This window comes from Dreissena polymorpha, chromosome 10 (assembly GCF_020536995.1).
Source record: "Dreissena polymorpha isolate Duluth1 chromosome 10, UMN_Dpol_1.0, whole genome shotgun sequence".
Lineage (NCBI taxonomy): Eukaryota > Metazoa > Mollusca > Bivalvia > Myida > Dreissenidae > Dreissena > Dreissena polymorpha.
This window is the reverse complement of record NC_068364.1, coordinates 33,241,736-33,267,520: the sequence shown is the minus strand read 5'-3', so window position 1 is coordinate 33,267,520 and position 25,785 is coordinate 33,241,736. Positions and strand designations below refer to the sequence as shown.

Below are 25,785 nucleotides of genomic sequence, written 5' to 3'. Positions count from 1 at the left end.
TATGTTCATCGTATGACTGTATCATGATACAATTTCCTTATTTCATATGTTCATCGTATGACTGTATCATACCAATATTCCTTATGTCATATGTTCATCGTTTGACTGTATCATACCAATATTCCTTATTTCATATGTTCATTGTATGACTGTATCATACCAATATTCCTTATATCATATGTTCATCGTATGACTGTATCATACCAATATTCCTTATTTCATATGTTCATCGTATGACTGTATCATACCAATAATCCTTATTTCATATGTTCATCGTTTGACTGTATCATACCAATATTCCTTATGTCATATGTTCATTGTATGACTGTATCATACCAATATTCCTTATATCATATGTTCATCGTATGACTGTATCATACCAATATTCCTTATTTCATATGTTTATCGTTTGACTGTGTCATACCAATATTCCTTATTTCATATGTTCATCGTATGACTGTATCATACCAATATTCCTTATTTCATATGTTCATCGTTTGACTGTATCATACCAATATTCCTTATATCATATGTTTATCGTATGACTGTATCATACCAATATTCCTTATGTCATATGTTCATCGTTTGAATGTATCATACCAATATCCCTTATTTCATATGTTCATCGTATGACTGTATCATACCAATATTCCTTATTTCATATGTTCATCGAATGACTGTATCATACCAATATTCCTTATTTCATATGTTCATCGTTTGACTGTATCATACCAATAATCCTTATATCATATGTTTATCGTTTGACTGTATCATACCAATATTCCTTATATCATATGTTCATCGTTTGACTGTATCATACCAATATTCCTTATATCATATGTTCATCGTATGACTGTATCATACCAATATTCCTTATTTCATATGTTCATCGTATGACTGTATCATACCAATATTCCTTATTTCATATGTTTATCGTATGACTGTATCATACCAATATTCCTTATTTCATATGTTCATCGTTTGACTGTATCATACCAATATTCCTTATATCATATGTTTATCGTATGACTGTATCATACCAATATTCCTTATATCATATGTTCATCGTATGACTGTATCATACCAATATTCCTTATTTCATATGTTCATCGTTTGACTGTATCATACCAATATTCCTTATTTCATATGTTCATCGTTTGACTGTATCATACCAATATTCCTTATATCATATGTTTATCGTATGACTGTATCATACCAATATTCCTTATTTATTCTATATCCAATAAATTCATCCAATGGGCATTCTTCATAAGTACCACGTGACCGTCCAATATATTCCGGTATTGGATCCAAAAAGTCTGTATTTTTTCCATATTGGACAGTTGAGTACAAGTGCACTAAGCAATTGTTTTATAACGATAAAAGCCGTTACCGAGAAAAAGTATCCGAATGTACAATATTCGATTCACACAGGCGATATTTAGATTGTATTTCTTAAATAAATAAATTAGATACATGTTAGAAATTAAAAACAAATGCAACAGCAAGTGATATTGTTATTGTTTGAAATTGAAAAACAAATGCAACAGCAAAACAAAAACTCTATTTTATTAACCTCAATGACAGCTTTTATCCAATGCTTATAGAAACACAGTTCAATGATATGCCCTTCCATTTTCTGTTCTTCCATCCCTTTATCGAAATGTTTTTAAATCCACACTTTCTTTGAAAGCGTTTGTATCCCATGCTAACCATTCTGACCCAAAACACGATTTACGAATTCGTAATCCTGTCGGAGCGAGTTGTTTTATTCCTATCGAAGTTAACAATTATGCATTACAAACACACAATCCGAAATACGTTTTGGATTCGTTCGATGATTTAAAAAAATATTATGATTAATTTACTGTTAAACACAAACACGTCCATAGCGATTAGTGTTGTCCCTAAAATGCAGAAAGTCTTGCTTATACTAGTATGTTTCGTCAGAGAAATGACGTCACACGAGATACGTTATAAATTGCGTAATCAGGTGAATGAAAATAAAATACAGAAAGCTGGTTTGGTCATATATTTTAAAGAAGAAACAAAAGAGCGTTAGAAAGGGATATAGAATAAACAGATTATTAGACGTTTAAACTGTACAATACGTGATATATTTGGACTCGCACACAGTTTGAAGTCATATTGGACTCGCCTAACGGCTCGTCCAATATGACTTAAACTGTGTGCTCGTCCAAATATATCCCCGTATTGTACAGCGAAACGTCTAATAACCTATAATTCATATGTTCATCGTTTGACTGTATCATACCAATATTCCTTATATCATATGTTTATCGTATGACTGTATCATACCAATATTCCTTATATCATATGTTCATCGTATGACTGTATCATACCAATAATCCTTATTTCATATGTTCATCGTATGACTGTATCATACCAATATCCCTTATTTCATATGTTCATCGTATGACTGTATCATACCAATAATCCTTATTTCATATGTTCATCGTATGACTGTATCATAGCAATATTCCTTATTTCATATGTTCATCGTAAGACTGTATCATAGCAATATTCCTTATGTCATATGTTCATCGTTTGAATCTATCATACCAATATTCCTTATTTCATATGTTCATCGTTTGACTGTATCATACCAATATTTCTTATTTCATATGTTCATCGTATGACTGTATCATACCAATAATCCTTATATCATATGTTTATCGTATGACTGTATCATACCAATATTCCTTATATCATATGTTCATCGTTTGACTGTATCATACCAATATTCCTTATGTCATATGTTCATCGTATGACTGTATCATACCAATATTACTTATTTCATATGTTCATCGTTTGACTGTATCATACCAATATTCCTTATTTCATATGTTCATCGTATGACTGTATCATACCAATATTACTTATGTCATATGTTCATCGTTTGACTGTATCATACCAATATTCCTTTTTCCATATGTTCATCGTATGACTGTATCATACCAATATTCCTTATGTCATATGTTCATCGTTGGACTGTATCATACCAATATTCCTTATTTCATATGTTCACCGTATGACTGTACCATACCAATATTCCTTATTTCATATGTTCATCGTTTGACTGTATCATACCAATATTCCTTATTTCATATGTTCATCGTATGACTGTATCATACCAATATTCCTTATTTCATATGTTCATCGTTTGACTGTATCATACCAATATTCCTTATTTCATATGTTCATCGTATGACTGTATCATACCAATATTCCTTATTTCATATGTTCCGCGGGTTGCCATGTGAGTATAAAACATCAATGTTATCTCGTTTGTTCATCTGAACGCTTTAAGAGTTCAAATGTACATTTATGTTTAGTGAATCACATAAACTGTTCTTAAGCAAAAACTAAAGTAGCTGTCACAGAAGTGTTCGAAACTTAAAGGCACTTCCGTCGCCACTATTACATGATTGAAAAAAAAATCGATTTTTTTCAAACAGCGTTCGTTTAAAAAATATTAACAAAAACATAATGTTTCAGTATCTTATACATTTTACAAGAATTCGATCTCCCCGATTCGATAAAATATATCGTTTAGCGAGCAATATTACTCTTAAATAAAGACTTGTAAGTAATCAAAGCGCCCTAGGCGCTGAAGGCCTGGGGCTAGATTTAGGGTGCTTGGTAAGAAGTGTAGTGACTAAACTGAAGTAAATGAGTTTTGGACAAAAATAAAGTAAATCCAATCATGAACCACAAAGTTAGAGCATGGTCCAGCCTTGTCAGTATGGACTAAACAGGCGAAATTGAGCAAGTATTGTAAGTTTGAAGAGGATATCTTTGATAGTCTTTGCGGAAATTGACATTACAGACAACTAAACAAACGCGGACGCCGTCTACCTTTGTTCTATAAGTCGAGCTAAAAAGGGAGATATTAATTAAGTTGTGTGACTGGTAGACTATTTTCAGTCAATATTATGACAATGATGGCATTTTGAAAGGTAAGTGCTAATGATAATGAAATGTTTGAAAATGGTTTTGAGATCAATCTGAAGGCAGGGCAAAGTTACCAATACCATCGTAATAAATGAACAAGTACTTAGTGCTGAGATCAATTTAATGAACACAATGTTTCAACAACCTGTAGAACATGGAAGATAATTGTTTTTAGCATCAAAGCTTAATATAACTTGACATAATGAACTAACTAATAATCTAGCTCTACAAAATGATTTTAAAATGTTTGGAACAAGAATGGTATCATGCAATTTTCGTTGTTTTGTGTGAGTATTAACATATGTACTGTAAATGTACAAGGGCTAAAAAACAAAGATAACTGCACAAAAAGTTTCAAATGGTTGGACAAAAAAAGGTTATATAAGTCTTTTTTATACAGGAAAGTCACCTAAAACATACCTAAGAAAAAACATTGAAAAGTGGTTGGGACGGAGATATTTATCTTAGCGGACAACATACCAATAAACAATGCATCGCTTGTCTGAGTAAAAGTCATAGAGGAATAACAGTGGATTACTTGAACGTAATAATGATTGGCAGACAAGCAAGTATAGATATAACAAGGGCTGTTTGTAAAACATGCATGCCCCCCATATGGGCTGTCCGTTGTAGTGGCAGCCATTGTGTGAATACGTTTTTTGTCACTGTTACCTTGACCTTTGACCTAGTTACCTGAAAATCAATAGGGGTCATCTGGGAGTCATGATCAATCTACCTGTGAAGTTTCATGATCCTAGGCATATGTGTTCTTGAGTTATCATCCAAAAACCATTGTAGTATTTCGGGTGACCTTGACCTAGTGACCTCAAAATCAATAGGGGTCGTCTGCAAGTCATGATCAATCTACCCATGAAGTTTCATGATCCTAGGCATATGCATTCTTGAGTTATCATTCAAAAACCATTTTACTCTTTCGGGTCACCGTGACCTTTGACCTAGTGACCTCAAAATCAATAGGGGTCATCTGCGAGTCATGATCTATGTACCTATGAAGTTTCATGATCCTAGGCCCAAGCGTTTTTGAGTTATCGTCTAAGACAACCACCTGGTGGACGGACGGACTGACCGACATGAGGAAAGCAATATACCCTCTCTTCTTCGAAGAGGGGAATAAAAATACACGGAACACAATTAACATTAATGAACGTTTATGGTCCGAACATAGATAGTCGGAGAGGATTTCAATATTGTTTTTAACCCATTATTAGAGATAAAAGAAATGGAAATCTTTAAAGTACCTTGGGCTATTTCAGGTTGTATTTCATGCAGTTAAAGTTCAACAACAGAGTGATCAGTCATAAATCCTGGTTTTATGTTGCATGTGTCGATAATGTTGCAAATAGACTCGCATATTAAAAAAATCTTACTCCAAAATATTGCTGGTTTTGTGTTTGAGTGGCAGGTGAATTTTCTTTCATTATGATTAACTGTATGCCATATGTTTATGAAATTGTAGTTTTCAATTATGCTATTCAAAATGTTCCTTTTTTTTAATAAAAGTAAATAATAGCTTTTGAAAAATACACAATATGAAACACAAATATAACAGGTAATAACCAATACAATTTAAGATAACAAAGACGCAAATCCAAACACCTTATAGGAAATAATTAAAGGCAAGATACTTAACACAACAATAAGATGCACGTCATTTAAAACAAGAGGGCCGTTAGGCCCTAAGGCATAGTACTTCGAGCACGGGCACAGCATGTTGAACACAATGAAAACAATACAAAATACTGTGCAAACATTTTAAAACGTAGAAACAAACACAAAACTATACACTGACTAGTAGTTAATGGCAAAGACGTAACAAATCAAAGTCAAATGATAGAAGAAGCTTATTTTTCGAAACACTAAACGAAAGAAACTGCCACGACCAATGGCGGCCATGTTTTTTATTCAACTGGAACCATTTTCGAACTCATTTAAGATTTTATAGGGAAACATGTTGTGAGGATCTAAAAATGTGACTTCTAGAGTGTTATGAAGGTTTTACTGTAGCCATTTAAGGAAAAACTGCCACGCCACCTGGCAGCCATTTTTTTCAACCAATTAGTCCATATTCGAACTCGATCAAAATATCATTAGAACAAATGTTATGACTAAGTCATGAAGATTGGACAATAAATTTGACTTCTACAGTGTGAACAAGTTTTACTATAGCCTTAATAGGAAAACTGCCCCGCCCCCTGGCGGCCATGTTTTTCTTCCAACGGAATCATTTTTGAAATTGTCAAAGATTTTATTGGAACACATGTTCTGACCAAGTTTCATGATGATTGGACAAAAAATGTAACTTCTACAGTCTTAAACAAGGTTTTACAATAGCCATATTAGGAAAACTGCCACGCCCCTTGGCACCCAGGTTTTTCAACAATAAGAAGCATTTTCGAACTTGTCCAAGATATTAATGGGACACATGTTCTGACCAAGTTTCACGAAGATTGGACAATAAATATGACCTCTTAAGTGTTAACAAGGTAAATGTTGACGCTGCACGACAGACGACACACAAAAGGCAATCACAAAAGCTCACCATGAGCACGTTGTGCTCAGGTAAGCTAAAAAAAAAAAAAGAAACACACAAACTTGAAAATGAAGCCATAAAAGTCATTGAAGCACTTGAAAAACAGATGCATAAAAGAAACACAAATTATACCACCTCCATTGAAGATGGAAATTTTCACACACCAAAAAAATAATGGAAGGAATTTATCACACACACCTCAACGGCATATTAATTTGAGCATGGGCACAGCATGTTGAACACAATGAAAACAATACAAAATACTGTGCAAACATTTTAAAACGTAGTAGCAAACTCAAAACTATACACAGACTAGTAGTTAATGGCAAAGACATAACAAATAAAAGTCAAATTATAGGAGAAGCCTATTTTGCGGAAAACTATAAACGAAAGAATGTTGAAAAAAACAACCTGTTTAATATAACACATTATGCTTTAAAGGAAAAGATAACAATGATGTGAAGGATTACAAACTGAATATGAATATTGACAAGCTCGTTTAAAAATGCCAAATAACAAAAGTCCGGAATCTGATGGCATCACTATTGAGTGTTATAAAATATTTTGGAACAATATTTAAACACATTTAACATTTTCACTAAATTATTCATATAACAACGGAGGAGTAACCACTCAAAAAGCAAAGTGCTATTGATAATGAAATGTTTATAAATTGTACCGAGATCAATCTAAATAAAGGCAGGGCAGAGTTACCAATACCATCGAAAAAAATGAACAAGTATTTAGTGCTGAGATCAATTTAATGAATACAATGCATTAACAACTTGTAGAACATGGAAGTTGATGGTTTTAAACATCAAAGCTTAATATAACTTTGCATAATAAAGTATTAACTAACAAGGGCTGTTTGTAAAACATGCATCCCCCCCATACGGGCTTTCCGTTGTAGTGGCAGCCATTGTGTGAATACGATTTTTGTCACTGTGACCTTGACCTTTGACCTGAAAATCAATAGGGGTCATCTGCGAGTCACGATTAATGTACCTATGAAGTGTCATGATTCTAGGCAAAAGCGTTCTCGAGTTATCATACGAAAATCATTTTCCTATTTCGGGTGACCGTGACCTTGGACCTTGTGACCTCAAATCAATAGGGGTCATCTGCAAGTCATGATCAATCTACCTATGAAGTTTCATGATCCTAGGCGTAAACGTTCTTGAGTTATCATCCTAAACCATTTTACTATTTCGGGTCACCGTGACCTTGACCTTTGACCTAGTGACCTCAAAATCAATAGGGGTCATCTGCGAGTCATGATCAATCTACCCATGAAGTTTCATGATCCTAGGCGTATGCGTTCTTGAGTTATCATCCGGAAACCATTTTACTATTTCGGGTCACCGTGACCTTGACCTTCGACCTAGTGACCTCAAAATCAATAGGGGTCATCTGCAAGTCATGATCAATCTACCCATGAAGTTTCATGATCCTAGGCGTATGCGTTCTTGAGTTATCATTCAAAAACCATTTTACTATTTCTGGTCACCGTGACCTTGACCTTTGACCTAGTGACCTCAAAATCAATAGGGGTCATCTGCAAGTCATGATCAATGTACCTATGAAGTTTCATGATCCTAGGCCCAAGGGTTCTCGAGTTATCGTCTGACAACCACGTGGTGGACAGACAGACCGACCGACCGACATGAGCAAAGCAATATACCCCCTCTTCTTCGAAGGGGGGCATAATAATCTAGTTCTACAAAATGATTTATAAATGTTTGGAACAAGAATAGCATCATGTAATTCTCTGTCTTTTGTATGAGTATTAACATATGTACTGTAAATGTAAAAGGGCTAAATAACAAAGGAAAACGCACTTAAATTTTCGAATGGTTAAGATGTAAAATAGTCTTTTATAGGAAAATCACCTTTTACATATTAGCAGTTGAAAATAACACCCTCTTAATAAATAGACATCATGCTTTAATTGAAGAGGAACACAAATTAATTTGATGTGCCTGCACTTCAAGCTTGTTAAGTGAACAATCAATCGTGTCACATGTTATTTCACATGATGACTCGAATAAAAAGCCTCAGACAATGAACAGGAGCAAAATACAAGTGTACAATTTCGAGTATTTATAGTCTCATTCTTTAATCAACCATAATCTAATCGAGTAGTAAAAGTGCACTTTTGCTTTTCATAGATAAACTTTCAACAGGACTTTTCGGCACTACAACAATGGATCATGTAAATTTTCTTGCTGATCACATGAATAAACTAACCATTTATAAGAATGGACAACTGTATGTCAGGTATTAAATATAACATGCTACCAAACAAATTTATTGACTGTGGATTGCAGTCAACATCCTCAAATATGCACCAAGTCATTTATTATGTTACAAGTATTCTTATGGATCATATAAGAGAAACCAATAGCATACATGATGAATTAGAAGAATTTAAGTTAGGAGTTCCTGATTTAATCAATGGAAAGTCGTGTACTCAATGAATGATTTTCTGTTTACAAGATCAAGCTTGTTTTTAATTTTAAAACTTCTAATTTTATAACTGAAAGATCCTTTGCATTTATACAAGGTCGAGTCTTTTCCTGTACCTATAAATGCTACATCTCATGATCTGTAGATGAAACTAAAATATTAAATCTCCCTGCTTTCTTATTGATAACTAATGAGTGGCTAGACCCAATTAAACTGAATGTGTAGGGTTCAGCCTCAAGTATTGTAAAAATAATTTTGCCTAATTACTTCTTCATGTTGTATGTTGGCAATCTTTGCAAATGACAAAATCAAGCAAGTATATGCGTAATTTCAGGTATGTTAAAAATGCCATTATACCTACAGCAAACACAAGTTCACTATATTTAAAACACTATGAATACATGTAAACATATTCAGGTGACATTAAATTAACAAAACCAAATTATTTTTTGGCCCATTAAAAGTTTTTAAGACTGGTTACTTGAAAAAGAACAAGGGCTGTTTGTAAAAATGCATGCCCCCCATATGGGCTGTCAGTTGTAACGGCAGCCATTGTGTGAATACGTTTTTTGTCATTGTGGTGGTGGTGGAGGTGGTGATGGTTTCATGATACCAGGCATAAGCCTTCTTGAGTTATCATCTGGAAAGCATTTTCCTATTTCCAATAAACCACTTTACTGCCTCGTTTCACTGTGACCTTTGACCTAGTGACCTGAAAATCAATGAGTCATCTGCCAGTTATGATCAATGCCCCTATGAAGTTTCATGATCCCAGGGGTAAGCGTTCTTGAGTTATCATTCGGAAAACATTTTGCTATTTCCAGTTAACCATTTTACTGTTTCAGGTCACTGTGACCTTGACCTTTGACCTATTGACCTGAAAATCAGTAGGGGTCAGATGCTGGTCATGATCAATGTCTCTATTAAGTTTCATGATCCTAGTGTAAGCATTCTGGAGTCACATTTAGAAACCATTTTCTTATTTCAAGTCACTATGACCTTCACCTGTGTCCATTGACCTCAAAATCAATAGTTGGTCATCTGCCAGTCATGATCAATGTACGTATGAAGTTTCATGATCCTAGGCCTAAGCGTTCTTGAGTTATCATCAGACAATCATGTGGTGGACGGACGGACAGACCAACACACCAACATGTGCAAAGCAATATCCCCCTTCTTTTGAGGGGGGCATAACTAGGAGAAGTAGGAGCTTGTTGTAAAAAGTATGAAAAAGTAGTAGATTTATATAAAAAAAACACTATGAAAAACAAGGTAAACTAGGAATGCTGAATAATGTCATGTATATGTATAACAGTTTACTGAAGTATCACTGAAAGTACTTCTGATCCTTTTAATTGCAGCCTTAAGTTTGTTTTTCTCTCTGCAAAGAAAGATTCTGGATCCAAGTCTTCATCAAGTTCTTGTGGAAGGGCAGCCATTAATAATTGTGAAGGTATTGCCCTCACAGAGTCATCACTGAGGAGAAGTTCTGTAACGTCATCTTGTACACAGGCACCTATTACTGTAACCGTCACATGTACAGTTGGTTGTTCGACTTTCTGGAAAAATAAGGAAATACTTCATATGGCAATACAAACATTACCTTTCAGGGATAAGGCAGGATCAGACATTAATCCTAACCATAAGCGTTCTTGAGTTATCATTCGGAAACAATTTTACTATTTCGGGTCACCTTGACCTTTGAACTAGTGACCTTAAAATCAATAGGGGTCATCTGCAAGTCATGATCTATCTACCTATGAAGTTTCATGATCCTAGGAATAAGCGTTCTTCAGTTATCATTTGGAAACCATTTTACTATTCGGGTCACCGTGACCTTGACCTTTGACCTAGTGACCTGAAAATCAATAAGGGTCATCTGCGAGTCATGATCAATGTACCTATGAAGTTTCATGATCCTAGGCATAAGCGTTCTTGAGATATCATTTGAAAATCATTTTACTATTTCAGGTCACCGTGACCTTTGACCTAGTGACCTGAAAATCAATAGGGGTCATCTGCTAGCCATTATCAATCTACCTACGAAGTTTCATGATTCTATGCATAAGCGTTCTTGAGTTATCATCTGGAAAGCATTTTACTATTTTGGGTCACCGGACCTTGACCTTTGACCTGGTGACCTGAAAATCAATAGGGGTCATCTGCAAGTCATGATCAATCTACCTTTCAAGTTTCATGATCCTAGGCCTACGCGTTTTTGAGTTATCATCCGGAAACCATTTTACTATTTCGGGTCACCGTGACCTTGACCTTTGACCTAGTGACCTCAAAATCAATAGGGGTCATCTGCGAGTCATGATCAATGTACCTATGAAGTTTCATGATCCTAGGCCCAAGCGTTCTTGACTTATCGTCTGACAACCACCTGGTGGACGGACCGACAGACCGACCGACATGAGCAAAGCAATATACCCCCTCTTCTTCGAAGGGGGGCATAAAAAAAACTCAGATGCACAACTTCACATAGTGAGCAATAATGCTAAAAAGATTCAAGACAGTGACTGTAGGTCTTTTCTTTCTTGAAGTGTCAAGACTGTAGGTCTTATACTTTAATAGATATGCGCAAACTTTTTTAAAGTATAATTTAACTAAGTTGAGAGCCATTACTCTGCTTTAAGATATTGAAAGCAAATGGAAAACCACAGGTGCACAAATTTACGTGTTAAGCAATAATCTTATTAAGTTTCAAGGGTGAAGGTCTTATACTTGTGTAGATATGCATATCACAAACTTTACTCAGACGCACAGAAGAACAGCAAACAGACGGACAAGGGTTTTTCTTTTGGGTGGGGGGGGGCACAAAAATAGGCAACTTGTCATGGTGTTCTGCCCACCATAAGTGCATCTTAGCTAAATTATTTGAAAAATCCTTAAAGTATGCAGTCACAATATTTACTTACAGTAACTGAAGTTGTGTAGGTAGAATTGAAGCTGGTTTCAGTTGTGTACTTTGTTTGGTAAGTGTGTATTGTCAAATCAGTGATTTTGACGTAATCCCCAGTTCTGACGTCTTTGTTGGTGTTTCTCCACAAAGCCACTTTTACTCTGTCCACCGTTGCATCCTGTATGTAAATTGATCTCATCTTTGTCGGACTTTTCGACTTTCCTACCAGGATGTCACGCTCTTCTTCATCCTGTATAACATGATTACATACATATTGAGTTAATGGCAAAATGACAACAGCTGTCAGTAATGGTGTGCATGACTTGAAGGATATACAACATGCTGACCAATATTCCTGTTAAGTTGCATGTCTTTAGCTCAAGCATTTTGGAGGTTCACGCGACGCAGCATATTCGGACAGACACACCCACAGACAAGTTTCATTAAGAATGGACAATAAATGTAGCCACTAGAGTGTAAACAAGGTAAATGTTGACGCTGCATGATGCACGACAAACAAATGGCGATCACAATAGCTCACCATGAGTATGTTGTGCTCAGATGAGCTAAAAATGGAGTGTAAAAGGGTTAAGATTAGTCATTACGAGCTGTTTTAATGGAGAGTTAATTGTATAAGGCCTAACAAAAATTATGTTTATTTCCTGTTACCGATCGACCGTCAGTGTTTACCCGTGACTGCAATTCTTTTATAAAAAAATCGCGAGTGGACAACAACGATATTGTTTGACACTATTTGGTCCCTATGTAGATCTTAAAAGGCCTGAAGTTTAAACCACGCCGCTATCTTTGAAAATGGCCGTCTGCTCAAGCGTAGTGGCTTAACAAGAAGGCAGAGCTGCCATTATCTTCCACCATTTTGGAATTAAGGGTAGGGGAAAAAATCCAATGACAAGGCAGAGTCATGTTTATATCTAATACAACCAGACTTGTTATAAAATGTTAATACATTTTAAACATTATTTCAAATTATTGTGATTTAATTTCCGGTAGTTTTTTTTATTATTTAATTATAAAAACCAATCGTTCCCTCGATGCGAAGCTTGACAGCTCTGCATTCATTTAAATGTAAATGTTTCTGTGTTTTATTAAATGAAATCGTAACCTCCAGTGTGAAACAGTACTTTATTATCACAAGAAGGTCAGTATGTGTTATATCTTGATTTGTTTTGTGCGGTAACCTCCAGTGTGAAACAGTACTTGATTATCACAAGATGGTCAGTATCTGTAATATCTGTAATATCTTGATTTGTTTTGTTTGTAACTTTCATTTAAATTATTTAAATCGTGTTGGTACAATATGAGTACGAACATCAAAAAATTCCGAACATTTTCGAACCAAATATAAAAAAATATCCAAACTTACTGACCGTCATTGTTTTAAGCGTGTAACCGGAAACATACATGTTTTTGTGTTCGGTGTAAGGTTAATGTGCTAGTTACAAACGCATAAAATTACCATCCAAAATATGGCAGATGACTATTTTGTAACCATGTTTGAACAGGTTTAACATGTTGGTGCATATTCCAGAAAACTTTTCAGCAGGTGCACGTTTCGTTGCTAAGAAAATGATAAACAAAATTCGTCCGCTATGTTTATTCATTTAGTCCATCAAAACGCGGGGTTTTTGGGGGCGGAAGCCCCCGATACCAAGGAAATCGGAAAGAAAGGATTTTACTTACTTCTCACCAAAATGATCAAGATACAAGAGGTTTTACGCCTTTGTACAGCTGATCAACCGTGTCTTTGATTGTCGCAGTCGGCAGTCCATCGAGCCAGTGTCAACTTCTTATAAAATTATAATCGAAAAGTGGACACTAGTCACACTCTTTTTACACATTTCGCCGTAATCCAATACATTCAAATTACACAACCAAAAACCCCAACCGTCGTCACGTTTGCAGACATTTAAAAAAAAAAGAATACAAAAATTGCTAACAGTTGTATGTTGTTTTGCGTTTCATTAAAAGTAAACCAATCAAATGCCACTAATTGGTCACGTGATTAGAAACGTAGAACATCGTCATCAAAATGGAATTTCATTCATAAAACGGAAGTGAGATTCTCGCATGAATATGCAAACAATAATAAAAACTATGCCGTATCCAATGCTTAGGAATTTTGCTTCAATAATATTTTTTACACGTTTTATGACACTGTCATGTTATATAGTGATGTTATGTATTCATAATGCGAGTAATTGAGAACTTCTTTGCAGGGACCTATTTGTTTGTATAGGTCCCTCTTCTTTGATTGCGTATGAATGACCGCCAAGTGGTAAATCGGACTTTTCCAAATTCATTCATTCGCGGTTGTTTTGGCAGCCAGCCAAGTCAGCTCACTTCAAAAAACGGTTTAACTACTTTGGCCTAGGGGCTTCGCCCCAGGCCAAAAAACTAAACATTATAAGATTCTCTAAAATGACTTATAACAGTTATTTACAGTTGAACTATCTGGTGCCGATGGAATATTTATTCCTTCCCTGAAACGCGCTGGTTCGACTGCCTTAAGGCTATACTAGAACGCAGAGCGTGTCTTTCTTTAAACTCATGTAATACTCGTCACTAATGTACAATGTTTTATAATATTTGGATCAGGTGATTTTGATGGCACAGCAAGTGTTTGCTACTTGCAATGTAATATCTGTTTAACCCATATATGCCTAGCGTCTAGAAAAATGGCCTTGGCAAACGGCGTCTCATCAGGGTCAGCGCTGTTTGCTTAAAGGAATTTCCGTAAGAAATATTCTAAATATAGAAATAAATATACTAGACATCCATTTTTTTGTAAATAAATTGATCCAATTCAGGAGGATGAGAGAGTCCAATAGGTATAAATGGGTTAATATACGTTTTGCGCGTGCGCTATGAGCTTCTGTTCAAATACATGGCTGCTTTCACGACTGCCCGTCACAACCCGCCTCACTGATTTCCGCCGCTTTTTGATCAAATGAATAGTTTCGAATAGAATGCTTTAAATAGATAAAAATTCGTATATGTCCATTTATACGTTCTTAACGAAGAAACCATGCCTACACGGGGCCAAGAGGTGCCAGCGTGTCATTGACGCACGATTTCAATACAGCTGTGTAGAATATGATCTTAATACCAATATACTAGTATGTAATTCTACGTCAACACATTTGACCGTTTTTCGAGAAATTCGAATTTTTGACGATGCTGCGAAGCATCGTCTAAGTTATCATATCATGAAAAAATTCTTCACAATGGCAACCTATGTAAAAGACCGAGCCAGTCCGATTGAGATAGCTCGATTTTTCTAATCGGCATACCTCGCTGATTATCATTGGTAAAGGTATAGGAAGCTCAGCTATAAATAGGACAGCATATTCTGGAAATGATTTAATAATAGTTTGAAAACGTTAAATTTAAATCAGTTATATTCAATCCATTATATGTTTATAGATCAATGAAACAACTATTCATTTTCTGTATTGCATTTGGCATTTGTCGTGATTCAGTAAATAAATTGCGAATCAAAACGTGTATAATTAACTTTCAACGCGATCATGAGTGTAAAGAAAACGAATTATTTCGAACCTGCCATTTGTAAACGTTGTAGCGACTATAGTATATAAACAGCATAATAGCCGTATCATATCTGTGAAACTCGCTCTTCTGCATCTTTTCTCATTTTGCATATTTAATAAACTTTTCAAACATAAACTACAGAGCCACATCAGTGCACATACTATGTTTGACAATTCATTCGTTTGTTGGATATTGTTTGCTGTTTCAAACACATATCCACATATCAAGATCATATCGCGGAGATTAAGTTAACCTTACCATGTGCTCATGGGCGAACTCACGTATTCAAGTGCTCTTACGACTATGTGCTTATACCCACTTTCGATCGGGAATCATCATGAAATTATTGCCGGACTTAATGAACAAACATGCCTAAGCTTATTGGATTAGAGAAAAAGAACAATAATCAAAAGAGAAAGAGTATTTGTTCATGCACATGGGATTGTGAAATCACGTCCGTACACATAGCATCATTAACTTAGGAAAGGACACAACGAAATATTAAGTTTGGTATGATATACATGTGAAATTAAAGAGCATATTGTAATTAAAGAGCATGTCAAGTTTTGAATTTATATGCTGAAACGTCATGTTATAACCCACAAACGTTTTACTGTAACAGACAGTTTTTTAGGATAAGTGGTACAGAAAGTACACGTTGAATACCTTTTTAAAGATATTTCTTGTTGTATTTGATCGAGAATATAACCCGCCTCCCAGTTTCGCTGAAAGGATCAAGTTCCCCACGGGTACTACTTCCCCGTACCCCCAATTTTTTTTCGTACCCTTTAATTTTTCGTACCCAATTTTTTTTTCGTACCCAATTTTTTTTCGCACCCAAATTTGTGCTCGTAACCACATTTTTTTTCGTACCCAATTTGTTTCCTACCTAAATTTCTTTCGTATCCAAATCTTTTTACGTACTTAATTTTTTTTTGGCATAATTTTTGTACCCAAAATTTTCGTACCCATATTTTTCCTACCCAAAATTTTCGTACCCACATACACAATTGTGGTGATGTAGATAAGCTTAAATAGATGCTTTTATATCAATCCTATTGAAAAGCATCGTCACACCAGTACTGTCAGTACTTTGATTATAATTGTTTGCATAATTGGAATTTTAAATGTGTTGCGTAAAAAGTGCCTTTGAGTGAGTATTTCCTGAGATAACCATCGTCTAAAGTCACGATAATAGGAAAAGATGTTCATCTGATACCTGTGTGCTCATAGTTATGTTTAAATGTATAAGATGTTAATTGGCAACGGTGAGAGCATTTGAGCCGCGTTCTGAAAAAAACTGGCTTTAATGCATGTGCGTAAAATGTCGTCCCACGACACTTTCCGCTTTCATGACATTCTTCGTTTACATGAAGTCTCTTGTTAGCAAAAATCCAATTTAGGCGGAAAGTGCCGTCCCTGATTAGCCTGTGCGGACTACACAGGATAATCTGGGACGACACTTTACGCACATGCATTATTCCCTTATTTTTCAGAACGCAACTCATTTCTATAACTCCTCCAACGACATCATATACGGGATCAGGAAACGGACTCGAGAGCGTTTCAATAAGCCCTAGCCTTTCGATGCAATCGCGATGAAAAACATAGGTTTAAACGTGAGTTATGTAAATAAAAATCATGTTGCGTTTTCATTCACAGCGGAAGTGACGCAACTGAGGCACTACGTAGACGAGGCCAATCAGAGCCGGAAGTATTGCGAGCACATGAAGGTTATGCGTACGCATAAGCCACGTCCTAGCTGGAAAGTGATGGTCTTCGGAAGCCAGCTTATGAGTTTGTAAAAATTTCCATGCGCAATCATTGTTTTGTACAAAATGGTAAAACAAACATAATTGCAAACGCTATGTATGATTAAAGATGATGAAACAATAATATTCCATCGCACGTTGGGATTTTTTGTGCTAAGAGCGTGAAGTTGCTTAGATTGAAAATTTGTGTTATTTTTCGTTTAGCTTGCTTTGTATGAATTATTTAAAAAAAATCGATTACCTTGGTATGATGCGTTTCTCGCCATATCAGGAACACTTGTGTTTCATCCAAAAACAAACCGCGTGAATGTCAAAAAAGACCTTTCAGACGGCTATACGTATCTTACATGTGAAGACGTAATTTAAAATTTGTCCCGCAACTGTTAAATAAGGTATACACTCTGGGGCTCCAGTAATGCAGCTTCGGGTGTCTTGTTCTGAGAAAATTGGGCCTAATGCATGTGCGTAAAGTGTCATCCCAGATTAGCCTGTGCAGTCCGCACAGGCTAATCAGGGACGACACTTTCCGCCTAAACTTGATTTTCGGCAAGGAGGGACTTCCTTGAAACTAAAAATACCATAAAAAGGAAAGTGTCGTCCCTGATAAGCCTGTTCGAACTGTACATGCTATTCTTGAACGATACTTTACGCACATGCATTAAACTCGTTTTCCCAGAGCGAGACTCAAATACTCCCGGGTCGAGTATAACGAACACACTAAGACAATGTTATTACTCAACTTTGAGTTTTTCTTAGTTTTAGTTTTGAAATACCACAAATCCAAAGTAAGTAACGAAGTTGCGAAAAAAAAACATGCGGTGAAATGCCCAGATGTAGTAGAATTTGGGCAGACGACATATGTATTGTATTGAATTTGTGATTGGTTTCATCATCATGCTAAATTTGAGGTTCACATAAGTTGTTTTTTGTGTTTTGTGTCTGACTTAACAGTAAGTTTTATGAGGAAGTGCACATTTTTATATTTGAGATATGAGATTGTCTCTGTGCTGACCGACATTTCCCTGTTGTATGTAGGGTAAACTGTTGATCTGCGCGATCCCCGAATACTACACGGTGGCGACCTGGTATGCCGCCTACCTGTCGCACCTGCTAGCGGCCCTGGGAGCGGCGTTAGGTAAGGATTCGCTATAACAACACGCGCTCTGGGAAAACTGGGCTTCATGCATGTGCACCCGCACAGGCTTATCAGGAACAACACTTTCTGACTAAACTAGATTTTTGTTTAGTAGAGAATTCCTTTAAACGACAAATTCCGTAAAAGCGGAAAGCGGGCTGCACATGATAATCTAAGACTTTGCTTTATGCACATATAATATCAGGATGCGGCTCATAACCGTCTGTCCACAAGTCATAGTGTTCGTTATTCGTCATATCGTATTTTTCCGTACATTTAAGATTCCTCAAAGCATTAATTATTAACATAATTTGACAATCTTGTATCAATCAGGATGCAGAAAATTGACCAACAAAGATAGTGCATAGACTCAATTTAGTTGTGGTTTTCCCAGTTTTAACCGAAAGTCTTTTAATGCCATTGGCGCTTTGATTATAAAGAAACAGGTGTGCACACGGCGGCCAACATCGGACCGCAGAAGGCGCCATTTTGCCCACCTTTCTCGCTGCGGCTGCAACTGTTCCAACCTCGTACCTCCTGTATCATCAACGCAACATTTTCACGCTTATATGCGTCGTTGCCGCCTCCATTGCGAGTTCGTATTTCTCCGTATGGGCTCCGGAAAAGCCGCCGAGCAATTTAATTGGTCGCCTGAAGGCGGGCGCGTGTGTGGGCCTCGCTTTGACGGCCTATAGCGGATTGCACGGCTCAAGCATGTATTTCAACACTCGTGTACAAACGCTCAATGGAACGACTGTAAGTCTTTAAAAAAGGAGACTCGATTTGGGAAAATGGGGCTTAATGCACGTGCGAAAAGTGTCGTCCTGTTAAGCAGGTGCGGACTTCACAGGTTAATCAGGGACTGCAATTTACGCACAAGCCCCATATTCCCAGTGCAGACTCAAATATTGATAGTTTTAAAGTTGCTTATTTCAGGGTAGGGTTATTTCACAGCCATCATTGATTGCTCCGTTTTCTTGTACGGTATCGAGTCTGACAACTAAATAAGAGGCACAAGCCCAATAACTAAAGGGGGTAAATAGATCCACCATTGGCATATGCCTGACTGTTAGTAGACGCAAACTCACTTGCAAACGACACAAAGCTCTAATACCTTTCAACGTACAACTTTCAAAATTGCACGCATTGTTCCTTATGGTATGAGTTGTGCATGTCAAATTTTTACTTACAAAATTGTCAAGGTACTGCCACTTTTCATATCACATAGTATTCCTATAAAGGCATTCTTACTACTGGCCTCATATTACGACATACGGCGTCGGAGAAAGGGTGGGGGATTAATAATCGCTATGAAACGCTATAGTTTCTAATCGCTTATTTCTCTAACTACATTTCACAAATTACATTAAATTTAAACGAATTTTTCGCTTCATTCCCTAGATCCCGTTGCCCGAGATGGTGGAAAACTTCCTACGGTTACAACCCTATGATGAGGCCCGCGAACTCATGCCAGGCATAATACAGTGCGTGCGCATGTACGGTAGTCTGGACGCTTGCCAACATCAGTTCCTGTCCCAGCTCGCCGAGATCTCCGACCCGAACCGCGACTCATGGGCGTTCACTGTATGTGTGTCAAAGTTACGAACCTATTTTTTTTAAGCTCGAGTGCATGGAAAGCTTAATGCTTATTTATATGCTCTCGTGTCCATTTACTGGGTAGATTCAGTACTTGGTGTATTCTGCGGCTCCTTTAAGGAAAGCTCTCACAGTGGGGATCGAACCCGTTACATCTCAATAACTTAATAGACACCATATCCACTACGCAGCTGTGACCTATATGTGTTTATATTTATTAACTCACATGGGATTAGGGAAGCTTTTGTTGTCTCGGGCCGTCATCGTTACTACTATGGAGGCCACATTGTTCGTCCAATCTTGATGAATCTTACTCAGAACATTATATTGACAATAAATATACCAAGTTCGAATTTGGGTCACGTGAGTCCAAACTAGGTCATCATGCCGAATCTTAGATGAAAAAAGCATATGACCTCTCTAGAAACCACATTTAGTTCCATTTACCGGGCACTCCCTCTGGTCTAGGGGACAAAACCATCAATACTTCTCCATACAAAATTATCTTTCTACACAGACCCAAGTTGATTTGCCCCTGCTGGAAACCCCCCACCCCACCACTCCTACCTACACTTCCAAACGGCTTCTTTTAACTCCCCAGCGTTGCAACTTGTTTTTTACATATCAATAAGTGCATATAATATTGTACATTCTGTACATAATCTGTTTTTATATATAAACATTGTTTGTTTTGTCTAATTTTTAACTGTAAAGTACATTGTTTTACCTTTGATTTTTATGTGGCACTAAAGAGGTGACCGTTTGGCGACACGCAAGTTATTACCTTTAAATATATAAATATTATCATTAAATTTCTTTTAAATATTGTCTTAACGCCACTCTAGGGGCGGGGTGTCCTTCCTTCATAGCCCAATCCTCTATAAGTTCCATACAGACAGGGTCTTAGGTTGGAGCGTCACGGCTATATTCCCTGTCTGCAAGTGTTCAACATTGTTCCACACTTACAAATACATGCTAATTTTAATACTAGATATAATTTAGAACTATATTGCATTACCAATCTCGATTGTTTGTTAAAATTCTATATAATTGCATGTTTACATGCAAATCCCCTTCTTTTTTTCTTAAGAAAACTATTAAAACAGACTCTACCTTCCCTACTAATTAAGGTTTACAAATCTCTATATCTTCCCATCGCTTAGAGTTCCTATAGCATAACATTTTACTCAAACACCAAATTACACCTATTAATAGGTTTATTATGTATGTAGATATATAGTGGCAATGTTGAACCACTTTGTGATCTGAAAAAACCTAAAATATTAATAATTTTTGCATATATTATACATATCACACTTTCGTGTAATCCTTTCTCTCCCTAGAAACATAGAATTAAAAATATTATTATGTTAATTTTAACAATAAAATCACAGATCACAAAGTCTAAAGACTCCAACAAACCCATTGCAGTTTATACTGAACAGTGGGTCTAGTAATGATGATGCCACATACAACAGAATGTGTTTTCACCATCTTTACTTATAAAACTTGGGCTATTCTCTCCCTCTCTTTCAATTTAAAAAACATCTAATATCTATCTATCTATCTCTGATTACTTCTTACCGCTCTTTCGAGTATTATAGGCAGAGGGACATTATCGAGTCCGTTTCCTGTGAAGATGTGTCTATGGGGGAGATAATGAGAACGCTCCCAGAGTAGGGAGCGAACCCACGAACTCCCGATCGCTAGGCGGACACCTCATCCATTACACCACTGCGATCTTTTGATATAATAATAATAAAATAATAATAATTGATAAGAAGTTTAGCAACATTACATAAACATAGTAATTTATTACTATAAAACAAGTCATGAATTTCTTTAAAATCAAAGTTCTTTTGGCTGTAATAATCCTTTTTCTTTCATTTCTATATTTTCTGCATAGACATTATTACTGTTTACATTCTGTAAAGTGCAATGTCAAGGTTGTCCGCCGTGGGAAAATTCCTATTTTATGATAGTATATCTGACAGCAATACAAGTGTTCTATTAATTATTTGATAGCACTATAAACTAATTCAACTTTTACCAGTGTAAGCGTTGTTTAGTTACAACAAAAATCATTATGAGCATTTGCAATATGATTTAGTGCGTGCACCAAATTTATATTTTGGAAGCCTCGCGACATAAGAATATCCGATATATTTCAGATAGTGTTTTAATTGTACATGTATTGACTTAATTTAATTATGTGGTCAACATTAAGATACCGGTACACATCCAAGGCCAGACTGTCTTCTCTCTTGGCAATACAAGTTCAGGTCAGTGCAAAATAAAGCGTGTTTTATTTATTAGGCTGTGACAAGACAACTAAGAGGGCGAAGGAGGGGCATCGATGCTCCTTCAAAGTAACGATGTCTATGAGGGTAGAGACGGTGGGGATGTGGCAAATTGAGGTCAAAGGGCAACACGTCCCTGCCATAGTTGAGTGGGGTCCTCCGAAAAAGAACTTGCTGAAAACTACAGAGGTATTTTTAGTCGCTTCAAGTTGACGTCTTCTTCAAAATTGCCTAATTGAACTTATGTGAATAGCAATTAAAATAGATGATTGTATAAAGATCTGTTACCTCATATTTCAACAAATGGCAATAATATTTTGTAAATCATTAATAGCCTGAGGAAATATTTAATAAATTATTTATGTAACATTGCCCTACAATTAACTCAAGACTCAATCCTGAGCTAAACAAAATATTTCAAAACGCAGGATAGCTAAAAATTGTCTCACAAAATGTGTTAATTCCAGATGAAGGAAAGACTCAAAGATGTGGACATTCAGGCCATAACAGCAAGAAAACTGGCGCTACAAGTTGTTGGGACCCATTGGTCACCGTCAGACCAGGCGCTACTGAATAGAACTTTATTTGGCGCTGCATGTCAGCCCAACAAACGCCAGATTGAGAATTATTTGTACCAACAAAGAAAAAAGATCCACAAGACTGTGTCTTTGGTGCCCTACGCTGACTCGGACAATGATGATGGTGATGACTCGGACAATGATGATGGTGATGGCACTGCCTATGGGCTGGTTTAACGCTGTGAGACACAAATGTACCCGTTCAGGATTAAATTATTTTGAGGCATATAATTTTATATATATTTATAGTTTGTTGTGTTTTTTAGAATACTTTATGTCATCATTTCACCACTGATTCTAGTCATTATGTTCTTCGAATGAAATGTTGTGTTTAAATATATAACTTTTTTAGGAGGTGGGGGGTACAAATCAATCTAGTCAAAATGTTATTCAATGTCTATTTTAAGAATCTAAATATATTATGATTGGTTGTGATTTTTTTATAATGTATCTCAGTTGTTATGTAATTTACTAATTTCATCTTTGTTGTAATGATCAAATAAGAAGTCCTATATTTCGTTTCGATAGGGCTTCTTGATCGGTAACTGTATGTTGATCTTTTCTGGGTATGTTATCCTATGTGCATCATTCTTGTTTAGACCTGTTTCCATGAAATTTCAAATAATTTGCTGACAACTCTGTTCTTTTTACAGAGTAAGTTCTATACCTCGTTTCAATAGGGCTTACTAATCGGTAAGGATGTGTTGATATCTTCTGTTAACTTTCATGTAAATACAACGCGATTAATATTATTATGTAAGGATTTTTTTACTATTATTAAACGTCTCACATAATAAGCTTTTCTGCTTTTATTATGATTACAAGAAGTTAATGTACGTTAATGTGTGTTTTGTCTACTTGTGTGTGCGTGTGTGCAGTGTGTTATTGTTTTTTTTTGTATGTTTCTTGTGAAAATATGTTGTGTTCATGGGCTCATTATCGATAAAGAATTCAATCTAGCGCATTTGCGTGAAATATATTATTCAAATATAAACAAGCTTAAAATTTTAGCATAACATAACATAAGAATTAATTTGTGGATGTCAATTTATTTAAACTGTTTTAATTTTTAAATGTTCATAGCACTCTAGTCAAAATGTTATTCAAATTAAGACATACTTCATATTGTATCATTATTCCTGTTTGTCGAAACGTATAAATAACATTTTGTTTTTATTTTTTTATTTTTTGCACAAAACAATATAGTCACTTCGAATTTAAACAAGCTTCATATTTTATCATAATATATCAGGGAGTAATTCTTGTGCTTTCGCTGGTTTTGTAATCGTATTTTTATGGTCCCGGTAGGGTGGCATATTGCAGTTGAACTGTCCGTCCATCGTAAAAAAGAGTTTAACGTTGGCCAGAACTGTTGCAATATTGAAGATAGCAACTTGATATTTGGGATGCATGTGTATCTCATGAAGCTTCACATTTTGAGTGATGATAGATAAAGGTCAAAAAACAAAATCCAAGGGAAGTAACAAGCTTTCAAGGGAGATAATTTCTATTTTATATCATTTGGCATGTACAGATCAATTTCACAAGGGAAGTAATATTTTTTTAAAGGATATAATAAAAACAAATTTCAAGGTCACAGTCTGTCTTCAAAGTCAAAAGATACAATTCAAGGGAAGTAATAAGCTATAAAAGGGAGATAATTTCTAAACCTGCCAAATGATATATTGAAAATTTATTTCAAAGCGGCGCAATAGCGGGCATAGTGTTTCTGACGAACACATCTCTTGTTTTACTTTGGATATAAAAACTAATATTGTGTGCTAGGCTTAAATCTTCTCCTTTTCTCTCATGAAGAATCTCATAAACTTTGTTGATAATGTGTATATTCCTGTTACCCTATTTGGCTGAAATAAAACTGATAAACCAACGTATGTCTTATGTTTTATTTAATGGAGGGAGAAATTCTAACAAGGAGGCATTTCAATTTTATATTTATTATAATGAAGTCATGAAAAGTAATATAACTTGCAAATATTGTTGTATGTCAAAACAAGTGGGCCATGATGTCCCTGATTCGCTCGCATGAGTTCAAGGTGAACCAATAATCTTAACTGGACTTAGTTTTTGGACACACATAACTTGGACTAGGTATTGTCAAATCTAACATTTAATCACGAGTGAAGCATACATGCGGCCACAATTGTAGTCAGTGTTTTTATATATATAATTTTAACACGTGACCAAGATTTAGGACACATCTTACCCAGAGTTGAAATCAGACTATATGTTATCAAGATTGACCTTACACAAAACAGTAACAGTCTTGACTAGATATTATTGTGACAAAGTTCTTTTCACACACACACACACACACACACAATATCGCTATTTATGTCACGTTACATGATAATAACAGACATGGCATAAGCGTAAACATCGCTATTGGTCGTGAGACTGCATTCTATCACATGGTATTCGATATACATAGTTGAAAGCATGTTTTCAATAACAGAGACATAAGTGAAGTTTCATACAATAACCAAATTTTATCTTTGTAAAAAAGTCGTACCGGGGACAGTTTTTTTTTTACATATTTTATGTTTTGATTATATAAATTTGTATTGAATGAATATTGTTTCAGTGATACAAATTTAAACATATTTTTCTTCTTGATTATATTAGTTTTCTGCTGTAATTTTATTAGAATAGTTAACCGTTACGATATCAGTAAAGTCACATAAAGAATATATTCGTCCGAAAGTAGTAATGGCAGATATTTGTATTAAAATGTATGTAGTAAAAAGATCTAATTAAATGTAAGAAGCGTCCCGGCGCCAATGATGGTAAATAGGCAAAAGTATCAACAATTTACAGCATATGGTACGGTTTAGTAAAACGCACAAAGACATAATTTGTATGCAATATTCGAAAGTTGCTGGTTATAAGAAATAAAAAACATATTCATATACATACAAC

The 25,785-nt window shown here is 35.6% G+C and overlaps 2 protein-coding genes across 4 annotated transcripts; one reads left to right on the top strand and one right to left on the bottom strand.

The window, feature by feature from the left end:
- Positions 1 to 7,636: 7,636 nt before the first annotated feature.
- Positions 7,637 to 13,839, bottom strand: LOC127847214 (uncharacterized). 3 transcript variants are annotated; one of them, XR_008033860.1, is made up of 3 exons: positions 13,599 to 13,839; positions 11,914 to 12,147; positions 7,637 to 10,551 (listed from the first exon to the last, which is right to left on the bottom strand). XR_008033860.1 is itself a non-coding variant. In XM_052378967.1 (3 exons), the coding sequence occupies exons 1-3, from the start codon at positions 12,281 to 12,283 to the stop codon at positions 10,309 to 10,311; spliced, it is 516 nt and encodes a 171-aa protein (XP_052234927.1). In that variant the 5' UTR covers positions 12,284 to 12,428; the 3' UTR covers positions 7,637 to 10,308. The 3 variants fall into 3 exon arrangements, 1 of the variants encoding a protein (XP_052234927.1); XR_008033861.1 differs by lacking the exon at positions 13,599 to 13,839 and adding an exon at positions 12,439 to 12,519; XM_052378967.1 differs by lacking the exon at positions 13,599 to 13,839 and adding an exon at positions 12,245 to 12,428.
- A 5,858-nt stretch (positions 13,840 to 19,697) lies between these two features.
- On the top strand, positions 19,698 to 23,786 carry LOC127847217 (uncharacterized). Its single transcript, XM_052378971.1, has 3 exons — positions 19,698 to 19,958; positions 22,287 to 22,459; positions 22,738 to 23,786. The coding sequence occupies exons 1-3, from the start codon at positions 19,946 to 19,948 to the stop codon at positions 23,023 to 23,025; spliced, it is 474 nt and encodes a 157-aa protein (XP_052234931.1). The 5' UTR covers positions 19,698 to 19,945; the 3' UTR covers positions 23,026 to 23,786.
- The last annotated feature ends 1,999 nt before the right edge of the window (positions 23,787 to 25,785 follow it).

Excerpts from the sequence above, each read along its gene's own strand:
- LOC127847214 (XM_052378967.1), bottom strand. The coding sequence starts at position 12,283 with ATGCTTGAGCTAAAGACATGCAACTTAACAGGAATATTG. Across the intron at positions 12,148-12,244 it reads GCAACTTAACAGGAATATTG|GATGAAGAAGAGCGTGACAT; the intron begins GTCAGCATGTTG and ends CATGTTATACAG. Across the intron at positions 10,552-11,913 it reads CCTACACAACTTCAGTTACT|AAAGTCGAACAACCAACTGT; the intron begins GTAAGTAAATAT and ends TTATTTTTCCAG.
- LOC127847217 (XM_052378971.1), top strand. Across the intron at positions 22,460-22,737 it reads ACTTGCTGAAAACTACAGAG|ATGAAGGAAAGACTCAAAGA; the intron begins GTATTTTTAGTC and ends TGTTAATTCCAG.